This window comes from Galeopterus variegatus, unplaced genomic scaffold (genome assembly GCF_000696425.1).
Source record: "Galeopterus variegatus unplaced genomic scaffold, G_variegatus-3.0.2 Scaffold973, whole genome shotgun sequence".
Taxonomy (NCBI): domain Eukaryota; kingdom Metazoa; phylum Chordata; class Mammalia; order Dermoptera; family Cynocephalidae; genus Galeopterus; species Galeopterus variegatus.
Window position 1 is genome coordinate 2,092 of NW_007727084.1, and position 9,960 is coordinate 12,051.

The 9,960-nt window shown below is 55.5% G+C and overlaps 1 protein-coding gene across 1 annotated transcript; it reads left to right on the top strand.

The window, feature by feature from the left end:
- Nucleotides 1-358: 358 nt before the first annotated feature.
- On the top strand, nt 359-7,549 carry SARS2 (seryl-tRNA synthetase 2, mitochondrial; the record flags this gene model as incomplete). The annotated part of the gene is made up of 15 exons (XM_008573953.1): nt 359-454; nt 2,012-2,041; nt 2,604-2,744; nt 2,826-2,880; nt 3,640-3,703; nt 3,950-4,055; nt 4,806-4,853; nt 5,097-5,205; nt 5,456-5,501; nt 5,586-5,673; nt 5,750-5,859; nt 6,545-6,638; nt 6,733-6,825; nt 6,933-6,998; nt 7,086-7,549. Coding segments are annotated over 15 exons (1,290 nt in total), but the record flags the coding sequence as incomplete, so codon positions are not given.
- Nucleotides 7,550-9,960: the final 2,411 nt, after the last annotated feature.

The following is a 9,960-nucleotide window of genomic DNA, read 5'->3' on the forward strand; positions in this document are numbered from 1 at the left end:
GGTTCATCTCTCCTCAGGGCCCATCATTCAGTCCAAGGGGAGTGAGAAAGGGGAAGTCCAGGACAGGGGCTTATCTTTAAGGAGGTGACCCAGGAGTTACACTTAACCACTTCCACTCACGTCTATTGGTTGGTCTTGATCACATGAGCACAACTGGCTGCAAGGGAGGCTGGGAAATGTATGCCCGGCTAAACATTAGGGAGTCTAGTACTGAAGGGAAGGAGGGAAGAATGGCTACTGGGAGGCAGTGAGGAGTCTCTGCCTCACCTGCCACTGGTCCTGGTGGCAAGTGGGTTGAGGGTACAGTAAGAAGGAGCTGTGGCAGCTTCACATCTTTCCCTCCTGTGCCCACCCCCAGATCTCAACATGGCGAGAGCTAAGGCATCTGCAGGAGCAGATCCGGATCCTGGAGGAAGAGAAGGGGGCTGTGACGGAGGCAGTGCGGGCTCTGCTGGTGAGCATGGGGGTCCTAGGTGGGCGGGAAGTAGCAGTGAGGATGCCTCTGACTGCAGGTAAGGGGAAACCCAATTTAAGGAGCTCAAACAATGTGGACATTTATTATGTCACTTAACACGCTGCCCAGGTCTCAGCATCCCTAGGGTTGATTAATTAGTGGCTCTCTCCAGCATCCCCATCCCAGGTTCTTTCCTCTGTCTGCACCAGCAGCTTCACTATGTTGCTCTGACCTCAGTTTCCCCTGTGTGGTTCCAAGATTACTGCTATAGTACAGCATCTCCTCACATGACTGCCAGAGGCAGAAAACAGAGTTCTCTGACTTGAGTACCTTTTCCCAGAGCAAGGAGACCCTTCTTTAAGCATCCAGTGAGTCCCCTCGTGTTTCCTGGGCCCAGACGCCCCATCCTATACCAGTCATCAGCAAGAGGGATGGAGTCACTACAGCCAGCTTAGGGCTAGTCAAGGGCCAGCCTCGGGATGGGCCAATTTTCCCTGCACTACAGGCTGCCTGGGGAGGATAAACTGAGTCAGGGTTCCATGGGTAAGGAGGAAGGAGGGATCTTGGGTTAGACAACCAAAAGCATCTGCCAAAGGGCTTAAAAACAGTCATAAAAATAATGGCAGCCATTTATATAGCAATCACTGTGTGCCAGGCACTGCCCAGGTGCTTTTCATACTCTTAATCCTCGCAACAACTTCGTGAGACAGGAACAGTAGAAAGCCAGGTTTACAGCTGGGGAAGCTGAGGCCCCGAGAGGTTAAAAGGCGCCCAAGTCTGACAGCCAGGATTTGCACCTGGGCATTCTAGGTTGCTCTTCACCACTCCCCTCAAAGGCCTCTCCCACCACTGATTATGTCTCCCAGTGACCTACTGTGTACCAGGCTTCAGGCTCCATGCATCACAGGCAGGCAGCCAGCTAATTAAAACAACAAAAGTGATCAGTTAATGTTCAGTGAGCACTAACTCATCTTCTCAGGGAAGCTGCACAGCATCCCCACCAGGGAGGTCTTATCATCTCATTTCACAGACTGGGATACTGAGGCTCAGAGAGGGGCAGAGATGTGCCCAAGGGCATATAGCTAGTAAGCACCCAACATTCAGACCCAGGTCTGCCCAGTTTTCTCAGCGGTTCAGGATCGTAGGTGGTTCAGAGAGTCAAAGGCCCTTGGTTGCAGGCCTCCAAATACACACGCACAGACTTTACCTCTCTGAGTCTCCGTTTTCTCATCTGCAAACAGGGGTCCTGTTAATGCCAACCTCACAGAGTGGGTTATGAAGAAATAAGATCATGCGAGAGCCTTCCACACAGCCTGGCATGGAGGCAGCACTTAATAAATGGAGCTGCAGGCGTGATTACTTTTATGTTATTTTGCCTCCTCCTAGCTTTACAGACGGAGAAACTGAGGAGGCACAGAGTGGCAGAGGGACCCAGCCAGGCACTGACAGAGCAGGAGATTCAGATCCCTGGGCCTTGTTTGACCTTTCACCCCTTATTTTTCTTCTCCTCCCCCAACTTCATCAACCTAATCACTCCCTCTGTCTCTTTTCTACCAGGTGAACCAGGACAACAGTCAGGAGCAGCAGGTACCTCAGGGAACTGATGTCCTGACCCCAGTTGGGGTGGGCAGGGAGGATACCATATTAGTCACGAGTCCTCTGTTGTAAGTGACAGAAACAACTCAAACAGGTTTAAGGGCGGAAAAAGCAAGCTCTATTGATTCATGAAACTAAAATTCTGGCTTCAGGTACAGCTGAATCCAGGTCCTGGCTCCATTTTGGGTTCTGCTTTCCTCTCACTCCCAGACCAGCATTCTCCCCTTGTGGAAGGGGAAGGCAGGATCAAGCACACTTTCCTGATAGCTCCCACCAAAATCCTGGGGCTCATTCTCATGAGTTCATCTTGGGTCACGTGCCTGTCTCTGAATGGATCACTGTGGCCAAGGCAATAGAATGTTTCAGTTGGCCAATACTGAATCTTGTCCCCATAAACCACGTGTGGTGAGGGAGGTTTCTTCTTTTGTGCTGGGCCAATAGAAGAGTCAACAAATGTCCACCACAGAGGTTCTGCCAGTGAGAATCAAGGTCAGACTGGTTGAGGGACCCCCCCAACCCTCTCACAGGCTGATCCCGCTTGTCCTACCCCAAGGACCCCCAATATCAGGGTCTGCGGGCACGTGGCCGGGAGATCCGGAAGCAGCTTGTGCTCCTGTACCCCAGAGAGGCAGAGCTAGAAGAGCAGTTCTATCTGCAGGCACTGAAGCTGCCCAACCAGACCCACCCAGATGTGGTGAGTGCCATGCTGGGCAATGGGGAAGGCCAGGGGCCCACTAGTGCCACCTTCCCCGTGACACCCGCTGTCTCCCTACAGCCCGTCGGGGATGAGAGCCAGGCGCGAGTGCTCCACATTGTCGGAGACAAGCCAGGTGGGCCACCAGGCTGGGGCTGGGGTGCAAGGGCTCCCGGGGTCTGGGAGTGGTGACTCCAGGGGTCTGGGACTGCAGCTGGAGCCTGTAGAACCCCTGGCGCTGCAGGAGGTGGCTCACCTTCCTGCCTCGGCTGGGCCTGAACTGTTTCTGAGGGGCAGTTCTTCGACTTTGATTCTCTTTCCCCTCACCTTATTAGGCTTTCTCCCCCTGTGTCCTCTGTGTGCGTGTGCGCACGCGCACATCTGCCTCTGTCTCCTTCATCTCCGTTTGACCCCCTTGCTTTCGTCCCTGTCTCATGGCCTTTTCCTCCCTGACTCTCTGCATCTTCCTCTCTCTGATTCTCATTCTCCCTTGTAGTGTTTCCTCCTCTCTCCCTGTCTCTCTTCCTCTCCTTTTCTAACTCTTGTCTCCCCATTTCTCTCCCCATTTCTCTCTCTTTCCTTCCCATTCCCATCTCTGCCTCCATCTTTTTTTTTTTGGCGGCCGGCCAGCACAGGCATCGAGCCCCGGACCTTGGTGTTGTCAGCACTGTGTCTGCCTCTGTCTTATTCCCTCCCTCCCTCTCCCATCTCTCTTTCTCTTTCTCTCTTTCCCTCATTCCTCTCTTTCCTTTTCTCTCCCTTTCTCTTTTCCTGCCTCCTCTTTCCCTTCCTCTTTTTACTGTCTCTCCTTCCTGCCCTCTTCTAATCCTTTCTCTCGATCCCTGTTCCTGTCTCTCTCTCGCCTCTTACCCCATTGCTTTTCTCCCACATCCAGCTTTCTCCTTTCAACCCCGGGGGCACCTGGAAATCGGCGAGGAACTCGACATCATCCGGCAGAAGTGAGCTCCTCTCCCCTCTCTGCACCTCCTCCACCGAGCCATCCCCACATCCCAACAGCTGGTGGCCGCTCCTGCCTCATCGGCCTCATCACAGGATGTGGAAATGCCAGGGCCACACCCAGCATGAATGTTTGATGCCCCAGCCCCACCTGGCAGCTGGGCCTCTGCCCCTGGGTGCTTGAGTCCCCCTCTTCCCCATTAGCCTTGGCCCATATGCACCCACCTGTCTGCCCATCTGTCTCTCAGGCGCTTGTCCCATGTGTGTGGCCACCGCTCCTATTACCTGCGTGGGGCTGGGGCCCTCCTGCAGCATGGCCTGGTGAACTTCACACTCAACAAGCTCATCCACCGGGTATGGGCCAGGATGGAGGGCTCCTGAGGGGGTGGCAGTGAAACTGAGCTCAGAGGGTTCAGGGCAGCGGGGAAAGGGGGTGACCTCTGGTCTAGTCACTGTTCTCAAAGCTTTACATGTATTACTGGCACATTTAATCCTTATGATTTTATAACGTGGGTGCTGTTATTATCCTCACTGAAGAGATGGGGAAATTGAGGCCTGGAGAGAGGAGGTAACTAGCCTGAGGTCTCACAGCTAGTCTGTGGAGCTGGCCCTAGAGCCTGTGCTTGTCCTGACCTCGCTGCCTGCCCGCAGTATAAAGGGAGCTTTTGGGGAATATGGTATCCATAGAAACTGAAGGGTGGGCAGGGGCTGACTGCATGGGGCGCTGGCCATGGTGAGGGACTCAGACATTTCCTGAAGGCACTGAGGAGCCATGGGAGGCTTTAAGCAGGGAGGGAGGGGCTTTAAGCAGATCGGTACTTTTGACCTATACTTCCAGCTGCCCTATTTGGGATGAACTGAGTAAAGAAATCAGAGCTGAGGAAGTCATGGAGCACACAGCAGACAGGGCCCCAGTAGGAGGGACACCAGGGGCCTGGGGACTAACTCCAAGCCCACTTCCCAGGCCTTCCTCAGTTTCCTCTGAGGTAGAGCGGACTTTGGAATGACAAGGGGGAGCCATTGGCTCACTCTGCAGTGTCCCTTCTCCAGGCCTGAGCTTGGGGTCTGGGATGTGTTTCTCACTCATCCTCTCCCCCATCACAGGGCTTCACCCCCATGGCAGTGCCAGACCTCCTCCGGGGAGCTGTGTTTGTGAGTGAGGCCCCTTTCCTTTCCCCTTGCCCAGCTGGGTGTCAGGCCCTGTTCTGTGGACCTAAGGCAGGGACACCAGCCTGCCTTCCCTAAGGAGACAGTTGGGGCTGGGGTTGAGGGGGTCAGGATATAATAGGGGAGGAAGGTGATTCCAGATGCTTCGAGGGCAGGAGCATAACTGCAAAATGGGAGAGGCCAAGATTACCTGTTCCCTGACCCCTGTGGCCTGTACTCTTCCTCTAGGAAGGCTGTGGGATGACACCGAATGCCAACCCATCCCAAATTTACAACATCGACCCCTCCCGCTTTGAAGACCTCAACCTGGCTGGTACATCAGAGGTGGGGCTCGCAGGTGAGCATCTGCCTGGAGGGTGAGGAGCGGAGGGATTGTGGGCAGACATTGGGAACACCCATTGTCCAGGAAAGCTCAGCAACTGCAGGGCCAATGTGTACAGTTTTGTAGGTTGTTTACTGCACAACAGCACAGTGACAATCCAGCCGCCTACTCTGACATAGGATCAGATGCCTTTTCTAATTCTCAGAAAGGCTTCCTGTGGGCAGTGGCAGCCCTGGCTGACCCTGTTGCCCTCTTCTCCTCCTAGGCTACTTCATGGACCACACTGTGGCCTTCAGGGACCTGCCAATCAGGTGACACCCAGTTTCTTTAGAACTTGCCCCCACCTGTGATGTTCAGTCTCTCCTGCCTGACTAACCTTACCTGCTCCCCACCAGGATGGTTTGTTCTAGCACCTGCTACCGGGCAGAGACAGACACGGGGAAGGATCCTCGGGGGCTGTATCGGGTACACCACTTCACCAAGGTAGGTGTAGCTGGGACGGTGGGGGCACTACAACAGCTCAGGGCCTCCTGACTCCTGCGCCCTTGTCCCACCACAGGTGGAGATGTTTGGGGTGACAGGCCCTGGGCTGGAGCAGAGCTCACAGCTGCTGGAGGAGTTCCTGTCCCTTCAGATGGAGATCTTGACAGAGCTGGGCTTGCACTTCCGGTGTGGAGAGGGGTCAGGGGCCCGGTGGGTGGCCAGGGGTGGTGGGGGAGGGAGGGACGAGGGGCTGGCTAGCTGCTCCCCCATCTGGAACCTTCTCACCACCTGCTCTCTCTTTGCCCCTTTTTTCCTGTGTGAGGATTCTAGGAGTGTATACAGGCTGTCTGTCTGTGCATCTGTAATGCTTTATGGGATTAGAGCAGGAGCATGAGCAGTTCAGGGTGCTCCAGGGTCAGCACCCAGGCCCCTTCCCTCTTGCTGCTCCCCATCCCTAAGGCACTGCCCCACCCGCCTGACCCAAGATGCCTTTTTACCCTCCAGTGGGAAACAGGGTGAGGGAAAGGCGGGACCCGCACATTGTGAGTCCCATGTAGCTTTCAAGAGAGGCTGAGAAATGTAGACTTTTTTTCTGGTGACTCATTGCAAAAAACTGGGGGTGCTGTTATTCTAGAAGGAGAGAATGGCCATTGTGCACGTCTTTTGTCCCCTTCTGAGAACTCCCTCCTTCATGCCTCCCGCATCCCCTTTGCCACTATCATCTCCTGCTCCTTTTTTATTGCCATTTCCCACTTTCTCTTTCTTGGCTACCTTCTTTTCCATTGCCTCCACTTCTTCCTCCTCCTCCTCCCCACCACCTCCTTTGCCTCGCACATGCTGACCTTTGCCATGCCGGGGCCCTTGGCTGCAGGGTCCTGGACATGCCAACCCAGGAACTGGGCCTTCCCGCCTATCGCAAGTTTGACATTGAGGCCTGGATGCCAGGCCGTGGCCGCTTTGGAGAGGTGAGCCCTGCCCCCGTGGGGACATGGGGTGGGAAAGAAAACAGGCCTGCCCCCCCACAGCTGATCCTCTCAGCTCACCCCATCCCCACCCCAGGTCACCAGTGCTTCCAACTGCACTGACTTCCAGAGCCGCCGCCTCCACATCATGTTCCAGACCGAGGCCGGGGAGCTGCAGTTCGCCCACACGGTGAGGGCCCGCACACCCTCCCCAGAAGCCTCTGCTTCGCTAGACCCGCCCCACCTCGGCCCCTCCCCTGGAGTCAATGCCCAGTTCTGAGCATGTCTCTCTCCCAGGTGAACGCCACAGCCTGCGCAGTCCCTCGCTTCCTCATTGCCCTCCTGGAGAGCAATCAGCAGAAGGTGAGGGGATTGAAGCATCGCACCCAGAGAAGCCAAGGGTGGAGGGCTGGGACAGGGGCAGACTCCTGAGGCTTGCTCTGTCCCCAGGATGGCTCGGTCCTCGTGCCCCCTGCCCTCCAGCCCTACCTCAGCACTGATCGGATCACAGCCCCCACCCACGTGCCTCTCCGGTACATTGGCCCCAACCAGCCCCAGAAGCCCAGGCTCCCGGGCCAGCCCTCGTCAAGCTGAGAACCCATCCACGTCAGCCAGCAGGGTGGCCGCTGCTTCCTGGAGGTCAGGAGACCCCAAACGCCTGGGACCTGTTTTCCTGAGCCCGTCCTGACATCTGCATTCCTCGTGTCAGCTCCCTGCTTGCGCCCCTGGACTCCAGGGTCCACCTCTTCTATTTTCCTACTTCCTCAGAATTAGTCAGTGACCCCGTTGTCATTGAGGGTCCCAGCTTGCAGTAGGAGCAGGACGTCTGGGGATGGGAGGAGAGGAAGAGACTTCCATCCTTTTTCCCTCCCTCAGTGCTGAGCAGAAAGTCCCCAATAAATGCTCAGAACAAAGGCCTTTGTGGATCTGTGACAAGGGAGATGCCCCTGCCAAACTTCCTGGGAGGTGCCAGGCAACTGCTCAGAGGTGCCAAATCATCGAAGGGTCTATAGCTGCAAGGACCGTGTCTGGAAGTGTCCAGCAACCCCCAGTGTACATGGAGGTGGCTTGGGGGCCACCAGGGGAAGCCAGGAGGATGCTGTGTCCTCTCCCCTTCCTCTGGGACAAGCCAGGACAGGTCGCCCTGCAGCAGACTCAGCCTCAACCTACTCCTCAGTCCCCAGCTCCTCATCCAACTGCGCCTTCCCCAGCTCCAGGTAGGGTCCAGAGGGCATCACAGAGTGAAGCCAAAACTGATCCTCTAGGGCTGGCCCGGTGGCGCACTGCTACAGTGCGCCACTTGGGAGCGTGGTGGCGCTCCCGCCGAGGGTTCGGATCCCACATACAGACTGGTTCCCGCTCACTGGCTGAGCAAGGTGCGGGAGCAACACTGAGGGTTGCGATCCCATTGCCGGTCCCGGTCCGGTGTGGGGGCGACACTGAGGGTTGCAATCCGTTGCCGGACACGGAAAAAGACAAAAAGGGGAAAAAAAAAAAAACTGATCCTCTAATCATTTTGCCTAAACTCACTCTTCCCAGTATACCCCTCTCAGCACGTTTTCCCAGTTGCTTAGGCTACAACCCTTCAGGTTATCCTTGAGTTTTTTCTCACATCCACCTCCAGTTCATTAGCAAATCTGGCAGCTCCACCTTCAGCATATTTCCAAAATCTGTGCATTGCCCTTTCCTCCCCGGCCCCTGCGCTGTTCCTGTCCACCGTTATCTTCCATTTGGACAGTTGCAGAAGCCTCCTCACCATCTCCCTGCTCCCTGTCCCCCACCCAGCCAGAGGGACCTGTGGACACCTGAATCAGGTCATGTCCCTCCCTGCTCAGCCCTCCCATGACTCCATCTCAGAGTAAAGGACTGAGTCGTCATCATGGCCCACAAGGCCCAGCCTGATCTGCCCCTGCCCTCCTCTTCAGCCCCAACTTGTCTTGCTGTTGTAACTAACTCCTTCCTGACTCGGGCCCTTGTGCTTGCTAGTCCCCCTCCCCGGACTGTTCTTCCCCTAGATCTTGTGCACTTTCCTCCATTTTATCATTCAGGCCTTAGCCCAAATGTCACCACCTCAGAGAGGACTTCCCTGGTCACCCTGGCCAGACTAAAACCCCCCAGCATTCAGTGTCTGCATCCATGCTGTGGTGTACCACAGTCGTTTCCTCCTTCCTTACATAATGTGCATTCATGAGTACAGTCGGCCCTCCGTATCCGCGGTTCTGCCTCCACAGATTTAACCAGCCATGGGCTGAAAATAATCGGAGAAATAAAAATAATACAACAATAAGAAATAATACAGATAAACAATACAATATAACTATTTACATAGCATTTACATTATATTAGGTATAAGTAATCTAGAGATGATTTAAAGTTTACTGGAGGATGTGGGTAGATATGTAAAGACTACACCATTTTTTATAAGAGACTTGAGCATCTGTGGGTCTTGGTATCTGCAGGGCTCCTGGAACCAATCACCCTGCGGATACCCAGAGACAACTGTATTATCTGTCTCCCCTTCTCCAATGTCAGCTCCGAGAGGGCAGGGACGTTTGCTGGTTTATTCACTGAGGTAGCCTCAGAGTCTGGAAGAGGACCTGGCACACAGCAGGTGTTCAGTAAAAATGACTGGAATGGAGGTGCTCGGACATATGCAGTTCCCAGCGCCAGGCACTGCCCTGAGCACTGTATACACATTATTTAATCCTCACCGTCAAGCTGGGCAGTAAATTGTCACGGATTCTATTTTACAAATGAGAAAACTGGTCTTAGAAGTTAAGAAATTGGCCCAGGGCTGCACAGCTGGCAAGTGGTGGGGCTGGGACTCAGGCCAGAATCCAGGTACAACCTCTGAGGAAGTAGGTTTCTGAGACCCACTTTCCAGATGAGGAAACTGAGGCCCAGGAAGGGAAAGCGTTGCCTTAGTTCGATCAGTGAGTGGCTGCCTGTGGATTCGAACCCAAGTCTGCCTCCCAATGCCGCGGGTGAGCTCATCAGGCCGTCTCTCTGGGAAGGGAAGCCCCCGTGCTCGACGCTGCGCTCTCGCGTGCAGGGCGTGGGCCCCCATGAATAATTGAGGGTCTCGGGCAGGAGGGCCGCCCCGCAGCTGTCGCCCCGCGGGGCCGGGAGGGGGCGGCGGTGACGTCACTTCCTCCCCTGCGGGGCCACAGTGCAGGTTATAAGGGGCGGCCGCCCCGGCCCGCACCACGCCGAGGACCCTGGTCCGGACGCCCCACCATGCCGCGCCGAGGGCCCGCCTCGGTGTTGCTGCTGCCGCTGCTGCTGCCGCTGCTGCTGGGGGCGGGTGAGTGACGAATTTCCAGGG